General features: G+C 46.6%; 1 protein-coding gene across 2 annotated transcripts in view; it reads right to left on the bottom strand.

Annotated features, from left to right (window-relative positions):
• The window catches only part of Vstm4 (V-set and transmembrane domain containing 4), an 82,432-nt gene that overhangs the window by 37,742 nt on the left and 21,298 nt on the right, over positions 1-23,392 (bottom strand). For both annotated transcript variants that reach the window (XM_006976718.4, XM_076544366.1), the window contains exons 3-5: positions 19,495-19,563; positions 12,995-13,102; positions 1,617-1,650 (exon numbers count right to left, since the gene is read on the bottom strand). In XM_006976718.4, the coding sequence (XP_006976780.1) occupies positions 1,617-1,650; positions 12,995-13,102; positions 19,495-19,563 (211 nt within the window). The remainder of the gene's footprint in view (positions 1-1,616; positions 1,651-12,994; positions 13,103-19,494; positions 19,564-23,392) is intronic.

Raw genomic sequence — 23,392 nt, 5'->3', positions numbered from 1 at the left:
CGAAATTCTCAGTGAATTAATAAAAATATACTCATTTTTCAAGTTGTTCCTTCCTTTTTAATTACTAAAGGTGGCTTTCATTTTGGGTTCAAGAATTTTTTTTTTAGAAGTGATTTTTCAAGTAGGTGATTGTTAGCCCTACTTACAGTGATCTATCAACAAATTATTTAAGTTTTCCTAAATTTGAAAATGTCTTTCTTACTCCTTCATTCTTGAAAGACAGTTCTGCTCGACATAGAATTTCTGGGTGCCGTTCTTTCAGATTACAAGAAGAACACCATTTCTTTCTGTCCTTGGATTCAGAGAGTGCACCTCTATTCAAGTTCATCTGTTTAATTGTGCTGTGTCTGCATGTAGATTTCAGTATACCCACCATGGTTGGAATTAACATTTTTGAATCTATGAATCTTTTTTCTTCTGAAAAATTTAAGAAGTGTTCAGCTATTATTCCTTCTAATAAATAAATAATGATCAGCTCCTCTGGATTTCATTCTACTTCTGTAACCTGATGGTAGGAATTACCCTTGCTCCAGGTCCCTGAGAACTAGCTGTTCATCAGTTTTTCAGTCTGTTTGTATCTGTGGTTTACATGTATGATTCAATTGCTCCGTCTTTCCTTTTTACCAATTACCTACTGACATTGTCACCCTATTATTGAGTCTATTCAATAAGATTGGCATTTGTGGGGGCTGAAGAGATGGCTCATGGGGGTTAGAGAGATGTCTCAGTGGTTAAGAGCACTGGCTGATCTTCCAGAGGTCCTGAGTTCAATTCCCAGCAACCACATGGTGGCTCACAACCATCTGTAATGAGATCTGGCACCCTCTTCTGGCCTACAGGCATAAATGCAGGCAGAACACTGTATACATAATAAACAAATATTTTAAAAAATTGCATTTGTTACTATATTTTCTCAGTTTTATACTTTCTACTTTTTCTCTGTTGGGTGGCATTTTTATTTACCATTTGCTTTCAACAGAGTTTTCATTTTTCAGTTGATTAAACAGATTGATGATATCTGGTTTAAAATTCTTATCAGGTCATTCCAATACCTGATTAACCTCCATGCTGATCTGGTCAATTATCTCTCTTCACTTTAGTTATGATTTTTGTGTTTTCACTGTCATTAGGAAATTTTAATAGCATTCTAATAAGAGGCTCTGTGTCTCATTGATATTTTTTTTAAAGTTAGAAGTCTGAAAATCTTAAATGTTATGAATTTGAAGTTTTAAGATACCTTAAAACTGCTATATTCCTAATGAGGCCTGTCACCAGCTAAAGTAGAACATAGGCCAAGTCAGTACATGTGGAGAAAAGATTAGTTACTGGTGAGAAGGTACTGAGTTGGCTCAGACCAGTCATAAGTTCCCACATGGTCCTACAGGACACTTTTCAAGCCCCTCAAAGATACAGGCTCAACCCATAGGAGCTGCACGCCATCTGTACCCTATGGAGATTATGACTGGCTTGTGGACTATTCAACTTGCAAACATATGCAAAACATACATTGTTTCTTGTGACCAACATCTTTTAGTAAGAATATGTATTTAATCAACTTCTTGGTATTATAAAAAGAAAGAAGTATCAAAGAGAAATAACAAAGAAAATATTCCTACCTGTTCTGAGGACATTTCACCAAATAATGTCTCACTGTGAAAAGAAAAAGAATAATAATTGGTAAATACAGGTTAGTTTGGCATTACCTGAAAGGCAGGGACCCAGATCTTGCTCAGTTATTAGGGCTGCACCAGCCAACTTTTGGGGCTTCTTGCCTGCAACGTTTGGGTGAAATCATGGCAGAGACATCAGAGGGCACCCCAATGACTTGATATGATTTCAGTTCTGGACTGTACATCAGATATGAAGCCACATACCCCAGACATCATAATATTCATCTTTGGCCAAGACAAGTTAAGTTGTATTCTATGCTAAAGGGTCCTGGGGTGGTAAAGTCCTCCAACTTGTGAGCTCTGGGTCATGAAAACAACTTTTTGGACCAGATGGGTCAGACTATCTCTCCTTATAACCTTTTCACTGTGAAATAGGCTTTCATTCTTCAGTTAGTGTTCTTTAATGATCTCAAAAGAGCTCCTTACATATTCAGATATGATGGTGCAGCACTTGGAGGGCTGAGGAAGGAGGATCTTAATCAAGACTAGCCTTGGGCTCTACAGTGTGACTCTGCTTCAAACAAGCATAAAACAAGAAGATGTCCCTAAGAAACAAGCCTTGTAGCAAGGTATCTTTCTACAATGGTTCTCCTTGAGGCAAACTTCTATCTATCATGGAAAAATTAGAATACATGGGCCCCTAATCCAGAATGTGTCTGATCTAAGACTTGAAGCTGAGGTTACCTCAACAGAGGAATGCCGAAACAGCCTGGGGAATCCTGAGTTGCGGGGCAAATCTTTATATGGCCAGTCCCAGCGAATCCCACCTCCTTGCATCTGTTTATATCTATGTATAACTTCTCCTACCTCATACTAAATAGAACTTGGCCACATGACTTGCTTAGATCCAAGGGACATTAGCCAATGTGCCACAAGTAGAGGCATAAAAAGTGCCATATCTGAGGCTTGTGACAGGAAACCCTTCTGCTGTCAATTATTCTGTGGGTCCACTGGAATATGAGTCCCCATGGAGAAGGCCTTGGCCATGGTAGTTGAGGTCCCAGAACAGCCAGCCCCAACTGATCCCCCATCCGACTGTAGCTGCATGAATGACTCTGGCTGAGAGCAGCAGCAGAACTGCTCAGCTGAGCTCAGTCTCAACTGCCAACCTGTGGATGAGCAGATAAAACGGTTGTTTCATGCTCTTGTGTTTGGGATGATCTGTTGCACAGTTAGCCAGTGCAAGGTCCAGAGCAGGACTGCCAGCGTGGGAGAGCTAAAAAGATATATAAACCAGCTCTCTACTAATGTCTAAACCCTTCCTGCACTCCATTTACTGAGCACCTACTGTGGGCTAGATGGTTTATGGATACAACAATAGCAACATAGTGTGTACTGAACATGCATATTTGTGACAGTATTGTAAACTTCATATGGGTCAATGGACTTTAGTATTTGGTTTGCATATCCAAAACAACATTCTTGGGTCAGAAAGGAATCAATTTCTTGGTTCTCTTGCAATGTGTCTGAGATCTGACTATGTTATTTTTATTCTCTGCTTATAACAGCACCTTTTCCACTTCACAAAGCCAAGGGATGCTGTCTACTCAGTGGGACTTACATCACGGACCCCTGACATAGGGAGCAGCACACATGAACTGACATGAAGCATTCGTGTCCACTGAGACTCCGAATAACTCCCAGCTTAGTAGCTAAAGCTCAGGAGGATGGAATTTGCAATGTTTTGCTTCCAACAAGGATTGAATAATGAGCGGATCCAGGTGTCAGCTGGCAGCATATTAAACAGCATCTTTGATGCTAGATCATTATTTAACTCTTTACATATATAATTCAAAAGCTGTGCTTGGTATTGAGTAGCATATGAAAACACCATCTAAACTTGCCTTCTTTTGTATTGAAGGTGAAATTCCCAAGCTCACGTTTATTAAGAAAACAGGAACACGATTGAGGGAGAACTATACCCCTAAGCAAATTCTGAGTTCTCATCTTCTCATTTACATGTGAGGATATATAAAGTAAAAATAAAAATCTATTTCAATACAAGTGCACTTTCAATAAAATGTTACGTTATGCTTATTAATTATTTATCTAAACAAATGATCTATTTATGTTATTGTTGTTCATTTTACAGTAATCTTCCCAAATACTGTTAATTGTGAAGTATTGATAATTTGATCTTCTAACAGCATTTTAACACTCAGACCCAGAGAGAAGGGAATGGAGAGTTGTGAACTCACATTTGTGCGCATGTGCACACGCATGCAGGTAAGCACCACAGTCGCTCAGCTCTACAGCTGTGAGCAAGCAGGACAAAACTCTGTGGGGCAGGTGGACGAAGAGAAAAGGAGAGGTAGACGGACCAGATGATGGCCCTAACAGCCGAGGCTTCTGTGCGAGGTGTGCGAGGCCTTCCCCACCCCCACTTCAATGGGTGCTTTTTTTTTTTTTTTCCTTCATAGGATGCTTAAAATAAACAGGGCTGGTGATCAAAATCAAAATACAAAAGGGCGTGATGCAGTCCTATCATTTTAAAATAGCTATTTCTGCAGAGCTCTGGAGAGCACAACTCCTTTGAAACAATTTACAACATTTGTAATGAAAAAGATTGAGGTGCCAACAACACATAAAATAGAAGTCCAAGGTCATGGAGTTTGTGAAGAATTTATTGAGGAAACACCTGTTCAAAGCCCACAGCTCTGTTCTCCAACTTCAGCTTTACAAGAACCTCTTTAAACGCTGTTCCTGTGTTGTAACGAAAGACACTGAAGCACAGAGAGGGTAGTAAACTTATCCACAGCCACACAGCAGGTGTTACAGACCACGTTGTGTTCTCTCCAAAATTCGTATGCTGAAGACCTAATCCCCAGTACTTTGTAATAGGATTGCAATTGGATATAGGATCTTAGAAAGAGTTTAGTTAAAATGAGGCCATTAGGGTGAGTTCTAATTCAACAAGACTGGTGTCTTTAGAGCAAGGAACCAGGCCACGAATGCAGACAGAAAACCAGGTAAACCATAAGGAGATGATGCCAAAGAGAGAAGCCACAGGAGAGAGAGAGAGAGAAGCCACAGGAGAACCCAGCCTTGATACTGCAGCATCTCCATCTCAGACTTCCAAGGGCCATGACAGTGAGGCCACAGAGTGGACTCCATTGTGCAGCCCAGGCTGTCCTGTTACAGTAACCCGAGCGCAAGGGCTTCCGGGTCACCAGCAGAGTGACCTGACTCAGAGCCCTCTGTGTCTAGGGGGCGCCATCCTCAGAAACTGAGAGCTGGTGTTACCCACACACAGCCATACCGAGCCTCTTGTGTACACTGTGCTCTAGCTGCAGCTGGCAGAGTGGGGCCCAGACCTGGAAGAGTGCCAGGAGCTTCCCTGTGTTCGGGGAGGTGAAGTCCAGGTGCAGGAAAAGGAATGGGGTAGATAGAGACGAGGAGTGAAGAGGCAGGAGAGAAACTGGGGGACTCCATTTAGGGCGGGGGACTGGCTAAGAAGGGCACCAGTCTGGTGGGATGTCTCAGTAATACGTTTTGACAGATGAATGTGAGGTCTGAGCTGAGTGAACGCAGGCCAACACTCCCACTGATGAAGATAGACCACCCAGGACCACAGGGGACTCTGGACAATTGTAAGCTTCTGAGAAGTGGATGTCCCCAGAGTCCCGCCACCACTAGGCACTAGCAGCATGTCGATCACATCAGTGCCCTAGCTTAACCTGGACTCCGAGGAGGCAGAGCCCACTCAGCAAGGGTTCAGGAGTGTGTGGGAGGCTGCCCAGTGAGACAGGATCCCCTAATTACAATACTAGCTCTGGGGGTTAGGAGCCCAGATGGAGAAGCCCCTCGGGGGTGACTGGTGGAACAGCCCTCTATAACTGCCTCCCAGCACCTAGTGCAGGGCATTTATCCTCCGAGATAAAAACACAACATACATGGTCTTGTTTTGGGTGATCTCCAAAGGCTCCGAAAGGAAGGCCAATGCTTCTCACCCCTCCTGACAAGACACTCTAGCCACCAGCCTCTTTCTGACAACCATCCTTCTCCTCCTTCTCAGCTAGGTCCTCACTGTTCAAAGCCACTACCATGGCCAGTCCCTCCAAAGCGTTTCAGGCCTGAAGTCTGTGACTTTTCCAGCTGAGCCTGTGACTGTCACACTTCCTCCAGAAGTGGGAAGGCAGGCTGAAGGGACACACCCCCACCTATCAGTTCTATTGTAGTGTTGGGACCTGCAGGTGTGGCTGACCACACACGTAACACAGGCAACACACACACACACACACACACACACACACACACACACACACACGCACGCACGCACCTCCCTTACACTCATTTTGGTTTCCTAGGCCTTTCAGAGACACTTGCTGGGTCTGGGGGTGTTTTCGCTCTGCTCACAAGCGATCTCCTCTCATAGCGGAGCAGTCCCAGGACAGGATCTCTATAGCACCCAGGACCATGTTTGCAGAGAGCTTTCTCTACCCACTCAAGTCAGGGAGCCCCGCAGCCTGACTTCAAGGCCCAGTCTGCAGCCTGCGTGCATTTCCTAGGAGTCAGGGCAGGGGTCCTCCCCTCCCTGTGCACAGCACTGTCCTCTCCTCATGTGGAGCCCCACAGCTCCCACCTCCCGGAAGCAGACATGCCCAAACAACCCCGCCTGGCCAGTGCAGCCGCTATCATGGCGGCATCACCTGCTTCTGTCACACAGCGGAAGCTGACCAGGAGGAGTTTGGTACCAGGCGCCACTTAACAACCACACTTGGTGAATGAAAAGCACCACACATGAAGTTGCCCGTCTGCTGTGTTCCGTGCTGTGGGCTGACCAGCAGCCCACGGGGCTGTAAGGCCTCAAAATGAAACAAGCTCCAAACAAGGCGTGTGGTGACGCCAGGCTTCACAGCTCCGTGTGCCATGTGCAGTTCGGTCTCACCCGTTCTCTCCTTAGAAACTGTATCTTCAGACATAACAGATTAAAACAAATTTTCACCCAATTTTGTTTTAAAACCTTAATAAGGAGACAACCGATTACACCTGTGGTTCACATTTCTCTACTGTGTCAGTTCGTGGCCCGCATGGTACCTGAAGCACGTGACCAGGGAGGGTACTTGTTTACAGTTATATCTGGGATTGTCCCCAAGGGCTCATGAATGGAAAGCTTGAGCATTGTCTTAGTCAGCTTTAACTATCAACTTGACGACACAGCCTGGCCCCATGGAAGGGAATCTCAGTCGAAGCCTTGCCTAGACTGGCCTGATTTGTGGGCATGTCTGTGAGAGTGTGTCTTGATCTTTTTAAATTGATGTAGGAGGACCTAGCCCACCATGGGCAGTACCATTCCCAGAGCAGATGGTCCAGTGCTGTATTAAAAAAAGCTAGATGAGCATGAGCCTGTGATCGAGCTAGCAAGCACACTCCGCCATGGTTCCTGCCACCTTTGGCTATGAAGTGAGTTCCTCCGTTGAAGGTAACGCCCTGTGAAATACCAAGCGGGGGTGTCTTCACATTCCCGCCTTGAGTTCTCCCTTTAACTTCCCTCAATGATGGACTGTGACTTGGAATAGTAAGTATATTTGTCACAGCAACAGAAATGACACTGGATGGCCACCAACGCAGGAATGCTTAGTGGCATGGCCTTGGGAGATTGATTGCATCGTAAGAGCCCCGACTTCATCAATGGATCAACCTGTCAACTGGTTCATGATTTGGTGATGAGATACTGTGAGGTGATGGAAACTCAGCACAGCTGAAGTGAGTGCGTCTTGGGTGTCATGTCTCGTTCTGGGCTCCCTTCTCCTCTTCTGCTTTCAAGACACCATGAGAGGAACTGCTCAGCTCCCTGCTTTGCAGTTCTGCCTCCCTGAGGGCCAAAGCAATGGGGTCAAGTGACCATAAACCTAAAGCTCCGAATCCATGTGCCAAAATAAACCTTTTCCTCTGTTCAGCTGGTTTTCTCCAGGATTTTTCCAGTCAGGGAAGGCTAACAGGATACCTGCTCTGCCCATACCCAGAACTCCCAGAGTCCTGAAAGATAAGAGCAACACCCCTCCCCATTTTACAGTTGGGAGATTTGGGGGCTCAAATATAATTCATTGGCAGTTTCTGACTTGCTTTGTGGATAAAGGAACTTGAATCTAGGCTCTAAGTCCAGAACTCTTTAGGAAGCTGACAGGCTCACAAAGGGAAGACAGCTCCTTCTCCACCAGTCTCAGCGGGCCTGCCCAGAACCAGTAGTACTAAGTGTAGCCCGTGGATCAATCTGCCAAAGGACAAAGGGTGAGGTTGACCTTGGGGATACCAGGTGTCTCTGAGCCCTTTGACCTCCTCAGGTCATCCTTCCATTCTCTGTCATCCCAGCCAACCATTCTGTCTTTTGTGGTCTCTACTCTCAAGTGAGTGGGACTCAGTCCCTAGTCCCCTCTTCCTTGTACCTCTGGAGGAAAAGTCCATAAGCCATTTGGTTCTTCCTCACAGGGACGCAGGCAGGGGAGGCATAGTTTATAACGAGCCTTGGATTGTCCAGTCTCTGGTCTCAGAAGACAGATGCAAACGGAAAGGAACAAGAGCTCCCAGTGAAGAATTCAGACGGTAAGGAAAGGCCACCACCGCTCCTACCTGGGCTCCAAGATGCCTTACAGACTCAACTTTAGGAAGCTTGGGCACAGAAGGCTGGGGATCGCTGGAAACTCCCTGGACCAGCAAGACTAGGTGGGTTCTTGAAAAGCAACGGCCTTAGAAACCAGTGTCCTGAGAAAACACTAAAACTCAGAGCTCAGTCCTGGACCCCAGGACTGGTATTCTTCTCTAGGATGACTCAGCTGAAGAGGCCCTGGGACGAGGTCCTGGGCACTACAGGCGCTAACACAGAGCAAGGACAGAGATTTGTGCTAGGGAGAAGAATGGAGTGTGCCTGTGCTGGCCTGGCAACACATGGGTACAATTAGCTTTGCTCATAGCCCAGCTGGGGGTCCTGGAAACACAGCAGTGATGGCTGGGGCAGAATGGCAGCCAAGAAGGCTGGCCTGCCGCCCTTGGCTTTGGAAGAGCCAAGAGTATTGCAGGGTCCTCAGGAGTGGGTCTGCGCCTCCGATGTCCTCTGTCCAGATGTTGCTGCAGGAACCAAGAAGCACTGTTGGGTAGGAGCAGTCTACAGACCTCAGTGCTCTGTGACCCAACAGAGCATGGGGCTGGCTTCCCCAACCATGCATGCAAAAGTCCAAGCATCAAGGGGGAAAAAAACTGAAAACCAACAGGCTCACAGTAGGACCCCCTAGTAAGAAGTGGATCCTCTTCAAACCAAGCACTATTCTCAGCTCTTTATTTATGGTCTAGCTTTAGTCACAATGATGCAAATCTGTTATAATTCAGTGCATGGGAAGCAAGACAATGCTGTATAAAGTTGACAAGTGTCTTTGATTTTTGAGTATCCTAGGGTCACAGAATCATTTGGACACATGTAGTATGGTCCACAAATGCTTAACGGCTCTCAGTGAAAGTCATAACCATTGACAGCAGCTAGCCCACACGGGGGCCACTTCCTGTGGGATATACCCTGGCTTGTTGGTTGCCATAGAAACAGCCCAGCACTCCAGACCCTAGGGCCCCAATAGTTGTCAATTGTTCCCCAGTTACCTGTGGTAACTGAGCTGTACCCTTTCCCTCTCTCCAACCTAGGATCTACTTTGCTTCCATTCTGGAAGCGGGAAAGACGGCATTACTGGGACAAATCACCATCACTGCGTTCTACCCTTTTCCACTAAAAAATGAGGGTTCATAGGAATAACGCCCCAGAGAGCGCCGCTGCAGAAGCAGAGCCACCGGAGGATCTGGCCCCCCTGCTGGACTTGTCCACCAGCTCTGAAAACTCGATATCCTTGAACTGGGGCATAAAACGTCAAAGCCGGAAATATTCTGATCAATAGCTCTGGTATTTTCAATGGGGAATCATCCAACTGAGACAATTTGGATTTCTTATTGGATAATTCTGTTTAAGGTACTGATGAGGACTATACCTGAGAGGCAGAGGACAGGAATGCTGGACATGTGATAATAACATGGTCCACAAGTGATTTGTCCCATTTTAATGACCTTCTGGAATTCACATTATGAATAGGAAGAAGCCTACTCATAAGATCCTAGGACCTAAGCTCATTTAATTTAAATACAATGTCTCTAAGTATGGTTTTGCTCGATTTTAATATATAATGGATGTTACAAGGGCATGCAAACCAAACCTGTGGGCTTTGTTTTGCACTTTCCTGGAAACTGTACCAGGAGCTGGGGTTCTATGAGCAGCCCTAACCCCAGATTTTAAGGCCTATCTGCATCCATACATGCTTGTTTCTGTCACATGTACATCAAGTGTATTACTGACTTTTATATAGCTGTGACCAAAATACCTGGAAGACACCTGAAAGGGGGGAGGAGTTCCTTGCCCATGGCTGCAGAGGGTTCAGTCCATGGTTGCTTGGCCTTAGTACTCAGGCAGAACACCATGGAAGGGCAGCAGGTGGAGGAGGCCGCTCTTTAGTTCTTGGTGAACAAAAGCAGAAAACAAACCAGGACAGGGCCAGTGACAAGAAAACCCCAAGAACCTGACCCCTGTGACCTACCTCCTCCAGCTATATGCCACCTCCTTAAGCTCCCAGGACCTCTCAAAATAGTCCCTTCAGCTTGGGACCCAGCCTCAAACACATGAGCCTTTGGTAGGGACATTTTATGCCCAAACCATAACACTATGCCTTCAGACACATCCTGTGGAGTCTTTAGGAATCACCTAGAAAAGATTATTGTCCTCTCTGAAACTCAGACATATCAAAAGATGTACCCAGGACCAGAGAAGACAGGCAGATCTGTGTGGGAAGAACCTCATGGACAATCTCCACGGAAAGTTCCTTCATAAAGATCATCCTCAGATGTCTGCGCATTTTCTAGAATAGAAAACTAGGGCATTTGAGATATAGCTAGAGTCTGAGCCTCACCTCTCCCGCTGGCTAGTGTAGGGATATCATCATGCTGTTCGTCTCACGGGAACCGTGCAGGCTACACAGGACATGGAGGAGTAGAGCCGTATACCTGGTCTATATCAGGTGCTCAGACAATGCTCTTGACAGCTGAGGAGGGCTTTTGATGCTGAGCACAGGTGGTCACCCTAAAGCTCACCCTGGCAGGGGACAATGATGAGTCAGTCATAATCCCCATTCCTTGAGGTCTTTCTGTGAGGCCTGGAGGAAGACGCCAGGTGCCCCTGTGTGTCCAGTCTGCCATTCTTGGCCTTTCTTTGACTCCTGGGTCCTGCCTGAAGTCCCACGGGGTCTGCAGCTCAAGTCTGCCCAGGCCCTGGTGGAGCTGCCCCGAGCACACACCCAGTCTAGAAACTGCCAGGGCCTTTTAAGCTCCAACAGCTGGGAGCAGAGCAGCTGGGAAACAAATCTATTTGTTCATCAATTGTGGAGCATCTGTTGTGAGCCAAATTCCAAGGAGGATGGGTCACATGCATGGTTCCTGCCTCACACAGAGTTCTCTGGAAGGGAGGCAGAGGGCCAACACCCACGGGCAAACATTTGCCACAAGCTCAGAGGAGCAGCTGAGGACTGAGAACGAGGGAAATGCTGGGATAGCTGGATGGAGCGGCAGATGCCATGGACCAAGGTACCCAAGGGCAGAGCAATGAAACCCAAGTCAGGTGGGAAACACTCAGGCTCCAGTGTAGGGAGAGCTGGCCTGTACCCCTGGCTCCATTTCAAGGGCTGCATGCTGTTCTCTGCTCCCCGCCAACCCCATCCAGACCCTGGAAACTACCGATGAACCTTTGTCTTCTACGCTTGCTGGTTTTGGTTTAATTTCAAGGGGAAGAAGCATCCAGGGACTCCCGTGCTGGAGAAGGGAGGCTGTGGATGCAGGATCCTTGAGTCCTCTTGTTGCTCCATCCGGGCAGTGGCCGAACTGCTCTTCTACACCCCCTCTCCCACAACAGCAATTCTTTTTATTTTGTTTTATGCGCCTGGATGTTTTGCCTGCACGTATGTCTGTGCACCATGTTCGTACCTGGTGCTGGAGGAGACCCTAAGAGAATGTCAGATTCCCTGGGACTGGAGTTACCCATGTGAACCATCATGTCGGCGGTGAGAATTGAACCCAGGTTTTCTGCAAGACAGTGCTCTTAGCCCCTGTACCCCATGACAACAGCAGCTCTTCCAGTTCCAGAACCTCTCCTCCTCACCCCTGAGCAACAGTCTCCTGTGGTATCCGTCCCTGGACGCCCATCCTCCCTTCCTGGTTTTCCCAGTCTTGTCCTTGTCATAGCTGTCCTTCAGTTTCCCAGTTTAAAGGTCCCTGTGAGCACGGACAGAAGCCAACTCCTCCCAGATCCATAAGCTAGGGTTAATAGTGACAGTGATGTATGATTTACTCACATGTCACCAGAAATGTGCTCATGGTCCCAGTGTCTCTTCCTTCCCAGCTCTCAGACAGGTGCATTTCTGTCCCTCAGGTCTCCATGAGGGAGGAGAGGGACAGGGGCTGGGTCCTTGGTTGCTAAGTGAGGAGGTTTCGTTGACACTGGGCTCAGTCTGTCTTGATCACCTCTGAAAGCAACTGTGTCCCCAACTGGTTTTGGAAATTCTGGGGGGATGGTGTGCATGAGGAGCACTCGGGGGCTTTAAAGAAAGAAAAGCTCAAGAAGGCAGCCAACACCGTGGAAGAAGAAGGTCCGCCGAGCCATCCTCGGAGAACAGAACAGAGGCAGGCAGCCGGGCAGATTCTCAGAACCACTGGACTTGGGAAATTGAGCTTAGAAAGAGAGATGGACTCTGGTTAGGATCGGCAGCATTTCTAAGGAGAGAGGAGTCATGGAATGCAATGCCTGAGAAAGAAGGCAGGAGAGAAAGGACTGAGGACAGACTCCAGGGATCAGGGACGCTGAGGAGGAAAGAGACAGGAAAAGAGCAGAAGGAGACTCTCCGGTCCCACCTGCCTGACAAGAAGACATCTGAAAGTCCCTTGGTTCAGGAATTTGGCCCCAAAATTCACTCTTGAGAAGTTGAGCCAGAGTGCAGTGCCACACGGCTCCATCCCCCCCCCCCCCCGCCCCCGCCTCCTCCGGATGAATAACATGATAGGAGTTAAGGAACCCAAAGCCCCAGGAAGAGATGAGAGGAAGCAGAATTTAGCTGGTGTGACGGTGGTCAGTGTATTTCAGCAACACCTGTGAGAGGCAGGTCTTCTCACTCACTTTGCTTTCTGATTCCAGGCAGACAATTACTGACCCAGGATGCCTTCCCACCAAGGTGATACTTTGCCCGCCATCTTCCGCCTGTGTGTGGGTGGGTGGCTACCCATTCCAGACATGACCTTATCTGATTTCTTACCTCTAGATTTCCTCTTGTGAAACACCGACTGCCAGGCGATGACCAGGGTGAAGAGGAGAACGCTGAGGATCCCCACGCAGCACACAAGGACAGCATACACATAGAGATCTGAAGGGCACATTATCATAAACATTAACTCAAAACAAACCACAAAAAATGAATTTCAAATATAAATTATAAAGATTTTTGGGGGGGGGGGTGGGAAATGCACAAGAGGAAAACCTTCAGGTCTAAATCTAAGAGGCAGAGTTCCAATCTTGTCATCAGAGGCATTCTCCCTATGAGTAAACCTTGATGGCTAGGGACACAGATCAGAGACAGAGCACCCAATCAGCATACATGTTCAATCATTAGAAAAGGTAAATCTGATTCATCATAATTGAAAACTGGAGATGCAGGTGGTCAATGACCCAGAAGGGAGAGACAACGAACTTACGCATCCAAGTTCTTTTGAGTCTCTTGTTTGACCAGAGCCCTAGGGAGGCCTGGCAGAAGCCATGCCTCGAGTTGGAAAGTCCTTTCATGTTCTTAGAGCTAGTCAACATTTTTGTCTAAGCTAGACTGAGTAGATTTCTATTCCGGGCTACTTAGAAGTTTGAACTAAAAATTAAGCATAGTTGTTTCTCTGTGTCTCCAACTTCCCCATCTACAAATTCAATCAATCATGGATCAAAACTATTCAAAAACAGTAACAGCAACCTTGGGGCCTAGAGAGATGGTTCAGTGATTAACAGTATTTGTTATTCTTGCAGATTATACAGGTTTGGTTCCCAGCACCCACATCATGGTTAACAACTGTCTGTAACTCTAGTGCTAGAGGAACCAACACTCTCCACTGAAGGCCCTGCACACATGTGGTGCATAGATGTACATGCAGGGACACATCTATATACACAAAATAAACATAAATAAATGAGGAGGTTTGGATGAGAATGTACCCCAGAGGCTCATATATTTGAATAATTGGTCTGCTCCACAACTGATGGAACTGTTTGGGGAGGATTAGGAGGTATGGCTTTGTTAGAGAAGGTATGTCACTGGGGGTGGACTTTGAGGTCTCAGAAGCCCACACCATTCCCCGTTAGCTCTCTGTACATTTGTGGATCAAGATGTAAGCTCTCAGCTACTGCTCCAGTGCCATGCCTGCCTGCCTGTTGCCGTGTTCCCCACCATTATAGTAATGGACTATAACCCTCTGGAACCATAAACCCCCAAATTAAATGCTTTCTTTTATAAGTTGCCTTGGTCATTGTTTTTTGTCATAGCAATAGAAAAGTAACAAAGACAAGAAATCTTTAAAAAAAAAAACTTATTGCACTGAACAGTAGACACTTTTTCTTGTCATACTTGGCTAAATACCACGTTATTAAAACTATTTATATAGTACAGGTGTTGTACTAAGTATCATATGTCATCCAGAGATGAAGACACACATGGTTATATTCAAATACTACAAGACTTCCTTAAGGTACTCGTATAGCCATGCATTTTTGGTATCTTTGGGTTGGAGAAATCATGGGACAAAATCCCTATGGATAGGGAGGGGAAGGTATAAGTAGGAAGTGCCGCAGGACAAGGAGAAACACTTGTTTTGTTTTAATGAGATGGGAGTCTCTCTTTATAGCCTCACCTATCCTGGGACTCGTATGTAGACCTGACCACTTTTATTAACTGTTAAGAGAATCGGCAGATGGGTTGACAGAAGGAAAGGTCTCCCATGAGGATCCTGGAGCTATAATGGAGGCTGAGGGGAGCTGGAAGGAGAGTTCTGAATGCAAGAATAAAGCACTGTGGAAGAGTTCCTTGGTGCACCAAATGCTTGACATAAGCAATCGTGGGGTCTTCCCACGCAAAGGCTGCTGGGAAAGCCCTGGTGGAAGCCAGGCTACACAGGGTGGAATGCCACGAGGTGTGAGGAGGTCCAGTTGGAAACAGAGTGGCTTTTTCCTGGTAGCAAAGTCCAACTGCTTCTGTCCAGGGGCACGTGTGTCCTCCTGTGTGGCTTTATAGAATGACAGGCTGGAATGGTTAGGGAGGGCAGGCTTGTCCTGCTGCTTCAACAACATGAAATTCAACAATGGGATGCACGGATTCTGAGAGGGACGAGTCATGATGGACCGAGGTCAGAGACCTGAGCTGAGGACAAGATACCAGGATACAGGACAGTCCAAATCCTGTGACTCCACAGCCAGTCCTGGTTTATTCATTGTTGAGCAGATTACTCCAGGAACTTGGCTGGCTGGTAGGGGAGAAAAAGTGGTAAATAACCCAATTGCCTTGCTGGGCCAGACGGAACTGGGGCAGATGGAGACAAAGCTGCCTCTGAGGGAGTCAGATGTCAGCCCTGATAAAAAGGCACGGTAATTTGGCTTCTGTTTCCTTCTTGGAGGCGAGGGTAAAAACTGACTTACTAAAGTTTCTGTGCCCCAAGATAAAGGTGTCCTCGCCCCCCAGTCTATGCATTTATGTGCTCTCTATGTTTCCAGGCTAAAGGGACCAAGGAGGACCAAGGCTGCAGGTGAGCTCTGAGATTGTCATTCTTACCAGAAGTCCCTCAAACACACCACACACATCCGGGGCCTGCTCTCTCCTGGTGGGAGGCAAAGAACTCAAGGTCTAGTTGTGGTTTCTGATCTCAGCCTAGCAGTGGCACAGAGGGAGCTGGCTCTCCCCAGGCAGCTGTGGCTGCAGAATCACAGAACATCTGGCCTGTGTGCAATGCTCCGATGCTCCACCAAGCACAGAGGCCCTGGGGGCAATGGACCCCCACCAGTAGGCACCATCCACCCACACGTGGGTCTTCATGCATGGGCGACAGTGGATGCTCTCTGCTCTGCTCTTGGAGCTATGAGATCCTTAAAACATGTCACTTCACAGGAAGAGAAAAGCTGCGCGTCCACTTTCCCTAGATCAGGCAGCGATCAATACTGAGAAGTTCTGACTTTGTCTCCGTGCCAAGCACTTCCTTTACTACATAAAAGGAAGGCGAACCTGTTCAAAACTGACTCTGCACTGACCCCAGGTTTCTCTGTAAACAAAGGCTAACCCAAAGCCAGGGCCACAAGATCAGAAGACTCCAGGGTCATCTTTTCACAGCGACAGCTCAGGCAAGTTGCCCTGTGTTCTAGAGGCTGGCATTCTGGCCGATGTCCCTCTTTCCTCACACGTGTCCTTTAGTTAGTGTGGGGGAAAAAAAGAATCTATTTCTAAAAAGATAGCTCAGAAAGTTTCAAAATCAAGCCTAGACGAATAATGTTAAGACTTTAGACCCGAACTTAACACAGGCAGCTTTTAAATACCCCAAGGCAGGGAGGCTGGGCTGTGCAGTTGTGTCGTAGAGAACTCATAGCATGCACGAGGCCCTAGGTACCAAATGAATCAATAAATGAATGAATGACCCCATAATACTGGGCATTTGGCTCTGTGGTAAAGTATATGCACAGACTGTGCAACACACTGAATTTCATTCTGTCCAAATATGTAATAAAATAAACAAACGAAAAATAAATGAATACATAAATAACAAAATAAAAGATTCCCATGCCTACACACTCAACAGCAATAACAAATATCACGTTTTAGTCCCCGAATCTGTTTGCAATTCTGTTTTTTGCCACTGGACTGCTAAAGACACCACTGCCATTTTTAGACAAGCTGCAAAAAATCCAGGTCTCCTCGGAGCAGATGGCGGGGCCAGCAGGCTGCTATGGCTGTGCACAGCACGGGGAGGCCACCACAGGGTGACAGCACTTGTGTGCCAGCTCCTGCCCATCCTCCCAGACTGCCAACCAACCCAGGCAGGACAAAGGCACCTGTTGCCTGGCAACACAGCAGAGTATTCAGTGCTGCTTTGAAACTGGGTGACCCCAGCATTCCTTAGCACAACCAAACACCCCCCTTCACCCCCTCCACACACACACACAAGCACACACACACACACACACACACATACACACACAAAACAACAGTCAAGAAAGCCAGGGTCAGTATTCTACATTTCCAGTTCAAAGGCGAGAGCTTGGGGAATAGCTGTTCCGGCAATAAAACTCTGTGTACTTCCACTAGTTTTTAATGTAGCCTGTAATACCATCTTGCTCAGGGCAAAAATACCTGAGTGATAGCCCTGAGGGATTTTAACTCACTCCAATATCTCATCAAGAGCCCTGACAATCAATGCTTGTTTTGTTGGGCAGGCACACAGCCAGGCCCAGCTAAGCCCCAGGAGGATGGGTATCTGTCCACAACCCACACTGAAGCTCTTCCAATCAGGAACAAAAGGGCAAAAAGGCCTGAGATCCTGTGCCAGAGAGTTTCAACTACACCCTTGACCTTGCCAAAGCTGTGGCGGGTTAAAAAAGCAGAGCACAGGGGCATTGATTGCTACTGCTGCTACCACCAGTGCCGTGACCAGCAGCGGCAGCAGCACAGGGAAAGAAGGCATGCAATCTGCAGCCCTGGGCATGCATGATGCATGATGAGAACGCCAACGCCCAGTCTTTGATAGGATTTGATTGTCTCCATTGAGAAGAAAGTCCATGCTGGGCCACATATTGCACTTATAGTTAAGGTCGGAGTTAGCTTATTAGTCTACATCTGTGGAATTATAAAACATTGCCAATAATACAAAGTGTCTTAGAGATCCAAATCATCCTGCAAAGTGTGCCAAAACTGACTTCTACAGTCCTTCCAAATGGTCTTTTTTTTTTTTTTAATTGTACTATTGCAGTTTTAAAATACAGTCCTTAGGCCATTCCCATCAAAACCACCTCACACTCCTGTGAACATGAGATTCCTACTGTGGTTATCAGGACTGCAGAGGTGGAGCCAGGGCTCCCTCTGGCACATTCTTCAGTGACCTTCCTTACAGACACCCACAGCCATCTCCATTATTCCACCCCATCAGAACACCAGGGCTTAAGACAGCTTCAGAGTCATGCGGCAAAGCTCAGCCAGACTGCCTCGATGTCACTCAATTGCAAGGAGAAGGGGAACCTTCCTCCTCTTTCCCACAGCTTCCCTCTCTGGGAAAGACGCCACTTTCATCTCTGGCCAAGAGGAAGCAGAGTGAGAGGCAGGGGGAGGGAACTGCGGACTGCTTTGCTAGGAGAAAGTCATCAGATACAGAAAAGGGCAATTAGGAAGCGTGGAAGAAAATTCCAGAAATATAAAGATTCATTATTGGATAAAATGTGATCTGAGGAAAACAAAACAAAACAAAAAACTACTTACAACTCTAAAACTAAACAAGACATCCTGGCAAACTAGGGTTACATCCAAGTGTGTGGTTTGCCAACCACAATTAGAGTCGAATTTTTCAAAGATATGGTATCTAACACGCTACTAGAAAAGGTAGTTTCGAATTGCTGTGGTGTCCCCATAAGGCTGGCTCCTTCTGCTACCTACTGTCTGGCTTGTCTCACAGGGGTTGGGGGGGCACACCTCCTCTTAGCCCCTTTGACCAGCTCATTCCTCATCAATCAACCCAAAGACTTCACAAGACAAAATCCTTCCAAGGTCCTGTCCCCGGTTGACATTAAGCCCCGTCCTTGATCAAAGGCTCTAACTGAGAACTTAGAGCACATGATGTCATTGCTTATGGTCATAATCCTCAGTTATTTTGTGATGACCATTTCTCCGCTGTCCTTTCTCTGGGGAAGAGACCTGTAGCCTCCCAAGTCTTGGCATTTGGGGGCAGACTTGGGGACTGTCTCATACATCCCCTCTATCCACAAGATGCTAGTGGCATCCCCATACTTGAAGCAACCAAAACTGTCTCCTGACACCAGTAAATGGCCCCTGCAGGGGCAAAAGCACTATCAAGAACGCCACTCATACTTGAATGGATGCCAGAGGTTTACATTATATGAAGTGTCTTTGACATTCAAATCATGCTGCAAAGTGTGTCAAAACTGAATGCTACAGTCATTTCAAAAACATAAGGCACCACCTCACAGTTCAGCATGCATTCACCACCAGCTCCCAGGGGCTGCTTCCTCAACTGTCTCTCAGGCCATGGCTCCTAGCCTGCTGCATGATGGAATCAAAAGGAAGGAATTAATAGGTTTCAACTAAGTCTGAATCTCCTGCAAGCATCCTGGTTTTTTTTTTTAAAGCTCCTTGAGTGGCTCCAGCATGGGATGAAAACCACTACTTGCAGCTTTCAAACTCTTCTAGAACACCAGTCTTTCCAAGCAACTAAGAATTAAAGGTCGTTTCAGTAGGCATATTCTTTAATGTGCCATCACATGGAAGTCCCTCCTTAGCATCACCTAGGAGAGAGATTGGGGTTGTGGGGTGGGGCAAGGAAACAAATAGAATTGGGCAGAATAAGCCTTTCACACCACTTTCCCCAATAGGGATTCCCATCTCACTCCTGCAAAGACCAGTCCGGGAACATAACTTGATGCTAGGAAAAAGTTAAGAAACTAGACCCCCCCTCTTTTGTTCCTCTTCTCTTCTTACTGTCTAGAAATGAGGCTGCATCAAGACACCAGACTTACCTTCAAATAATGCCCAGGTCACTTTCTTTTTCTCAAATGATGAATCCTCAGCAGCCTTGAGGGAGATCACTGTAAACACAAAGAGACAGGACAACATGATACACAGCAGCTTACAGCCCTGACCCACACTGGGTCCTCAAATGGTGTCATGTGGTACCAAAGTCTCTTAAATTTAAAATTTCCGTATTAACACAACTGCCTTAAATCATCACAACCCAGACACCCAGGAGAAACACAACAGCTGAGAAACCTGGGCCCCAGGACATGCAAAGAAATCTGTCTGGGTTTGAAAGCCAGGAAATGGCAAAGCCAAAGTATAAATAAATATAAATGTAAAGAGTTTCTTTATGGGGGTCAAAACTAAATCATCAGTTTCTTCATGATTTTTCCATCTTCCATGGTGCAGGGCTGCATATTTATTTCTAGACAGAAGTACCCGGAGTCATGCAATGGCGGGGATCGGGCCCTGAGCACCACTCTGTATGCAAGACACTGAAAGACAACAGGCTCCTAGTCTTGAGAATATTTTGTCTTCTTCTGCTTGGTGGTTGATCACTGGATTTACTCTGCTTCCAGCAGAGAAAGTGGAGTTATAATAATAAAACTTTGAACATCACACTAGGGAATTAAACAGACGACAACAACAACAAAACAAAAACCCATATACAGCGTCAGGGATTGATCTGATTGTTCAACAGGACTTTCTGTGTGGACAGAAATGCTCCATGTGAGTGTTGTCAGCAGCTGTGTGTGGCTATCCAGCACTTAAACATGGGTAGTCTGACCAAGACATTGCATCTATAATTGGATCAAATCTCAGTAATTTAGACTTAAGTTGCCACATGTGAAGCGCTCTAGACAAGAGAACGGAGCACTTGAATTTCTACAGGCAGGTGGAACACAGACGGAATTATAATGAGAGGCAAGCAATAAGGCAGACATGGCCTGTGCGTTCATTTCATTTCATTGGACCTCCTCTATGTTTCTGAATTATCGTCGTCACGATAAGATTTCAGTTCTTTTTTTCTACCCTTTTGTCTTTTTTGGGCCTTTATTGGATATTTGATTTTGAGGTGTCTTCTAGACAGCTAATCTTCCCTTCACGTGTGTCTCACCGGCCACAGAGCCTCTTTATTCAGTCTTTGTTTTCATGGGTGGGGTCTTTCAGTTCCGAATTATCTGTCTAATTCTTCCTCACACACCCCAGTTCACCAATGACTCCTCCAGTTCCCCACCTCATCTCCTAGCCAAGTTAATGACAAATTTCAACAGTTGTACCTGACAACTTCCATAGCATTATCACCCACAGACTTGTTCTCCCAGCCGGTTTTGATTTTGACATGGTCTCAGTGTGCCTGAGAATTTTTCCAAATTGAATGTCAGACATTGATAGAAAGATCACAAAGTCTCCAGAAAACCTTCAGTTCCCTGAGAGCAAGGTGAAGATTGACGATCACCTTAACCCACTCAGGTTTGAATAGCTTAGGGGCTGTCAATTTTAGAGTCTGGTCTGTTTCTTGGTTTGGGTTGAGTCCCTCCGGGTTCCGTAGCAGGAAGCCTGGATTGTTTGTCACGATCCTCACATACCATGTTCAGGAACACCCAAAGCTCATTTGCCTGCAGAACATCCTGGCCGTCACTTTCTCTGCAGCCCCTGTTGAGCAGTTCCAGATGAACTTCAGGAAGACTTGTGTGTGTGATGACTAGACCCCTTCCCTGTAATGTCCTAGCATGTCTAAAACAAAGGGGGCAGCTGAGGTTCAGCTGTCATAGTAACTGTGCATCTGGAGAAGCGACTCTGTGGTTTAGAGCACTGGCTGCTCGTCCAGAGGAACCAGGCTCAATTTCCAGCACCCATGTGTCTCACAACCTCCTGTAACTCCAGTTTCAGGGGATCTAATGCCCTCTTCTGGCCTCTGTGGGCATCAGGCCTGTACATGGTACACAGAAAGAGCCTACAAGGAAAATACTCACATACATAAAGTTCAACATTAAAAATAAATAATTAAATGTGTAATTGGGGAACACACAGAGATGCTGTTCAGAAAGCAGAAATTCAGAGAGATTTCTCTCCCCTCCTAAAGGAAACTCCTGTCCCAGAAGAACCAAAATTCTTTAAAATCAGTAGTTATATCACCCTCACTTGGGGTTTTTCTGGAGGTTGGAAAGCAGTGTGTTTGTGTGTGTGTAAAATATACTATCCAAACTCTACTTCCCTGTCCTGCTCAATTTATTTTAATCCAGAACTCCTGTACTCTACTGACTGACAGAGCAACCACATTTCAGAATTTAAAATAATAAGCATGTGTTTATTGTGAACTGTCGTGGGTCTGAAGGGGCTAGGGCATCTTAAGTGAGGCCGTCAAGTTGGAAATGTGGGGAGCATTTGGAGTGGAGGAAAGAAGCAGCAGAGAGGAAGGTACGGGGGAGGCTTGAGTTGATGGGGCTCCAGGTCCAAAGAAGCCTGATGCGCTGTCTATTCTGCATGTCATCCATGCACTTTGTACCCTTAGCCATCCATCCATTTCCTGAACCACCCTGAAGGGGTTTCACAACCTCAATCCTCAGTCTCCTAAGCTTGGGAAAGGATAATACCACAAAGTCCCGATGAAGACAGCACAGAGCAGGTGTAAACACCCTCTGAGGAGCTTAGCTCCAGGAAAGACAGAAAGGCAAGAGAAGGGAGGGAGCATGTTTTCTTATTTTATATGTGAGACTAAGAGGGAATATCATCTGCCCCACATCTCCAGGGTCAGGAAACAAGAGCTTAGACAAGAACCAGCTCTCAATTCCCACTCCAGACTCTGCATCCTGCATAGACCTGTGTGCCTCCTGTCCCTTCCTCACTCAGAAACATGTAAGGCTCCCCTCCTTTCCTAATGAAACATGATAGCATCCTCGGCCTCCATTCAAGACCCCAAATATATCTATTCCGCCTTATTCTGACCATCCAGGCCTCCCTGTCTGGGTCTTGTTTATCCTGTTTGGTGTGCCTTCTTTCATCCTTACAAGCACAACCCTGGTGTCTGGGTGATCTTTAGAACAAATCTCTCTTCTCCCCAGCCATAAATCCTCTTCCCGCTCTGAATTTTCACAGCACCCCACCCCTCTGATGCCGATTATTTTGTTAAATTCCACTGATAATTTTCAGGCCATATGGTCCAGGAGTCAGCAGCAGCAGCAGCAGCACCTAGGAATTTGTCACAAGTGCAGAACCACAGTCCCCATCCCAGACCTATGGCCTCAGAGTCAACTGAGAGCCTAGTGAGTCAGATGCAAAATGTGAAGTAGAAGCTGAGGAAGACAGTAGAATCAATGAAGTGCCTGTCCTGCGAGCATGGGGACTGAGTATGGATTTCCAGACCCTGCATAAGAGCTGGAAGAACTTAGTACTATTACTCTGCTAACAGAAATAGCAACAAACTGCCCCTGACCAAATTCTCATCTTTAGATCAGAGACTTGTGCATCTCTTATCCCTCTTCAGAAAAGCTTCCTGTACATGATGATTTGTAGAGATCAGCACTGGTCAATATTCAGAGAATAAGAGACCAAATAGTGCTCATGTCCCTTCCCCAAAGGCTCGGGGATTGTTGTAGAAGAGGAATTAGATGTCTACAGCAAAACAGAGTTTTCCAGACAGGACAGGGCCATTGCACATAATGATTCACAGTGGCTGTGAGTGCATGCATGAGAACTATAGAGGATCCAGCCAGCCAAAATCCCAGGGTGGGGGCAGGTTTTACGAAGTCCCACCCCTATCTGAGGGGCTACTGGCAATTGATAGTTGCTGTGGGAGGGAGAGTCAGTTTTCTTCAGGGATGTGGCCCCTGAGAGGCTACCCATGCTCCAGTAGAGGGCCCCACACCCATGGACGTCTGAGTAGCACTAAAGACTCAG

This window comes from Peromyscus maniculatus, chromosome 9 (assembly GCF_049852395.1).
Source record: "Peromyscus maniculatus bairdii isolate BWxNUB_F1_BW_parent chromosome 9, HU_Pman_BW_mat_3.1, whole genome shotgun sequence".
Lineage (NCBI taxonomy): Eukaryota > Metazoa > Chordata > Mammalia > Rodentia > Cricetidae > Peromyscus > Peromyscus maniculatus.
The sequence above is the reverse complement of the archived record's forward strand: the minus strand, read 5'-3'. Positions and strand labels throughout refer to the sequence as shown.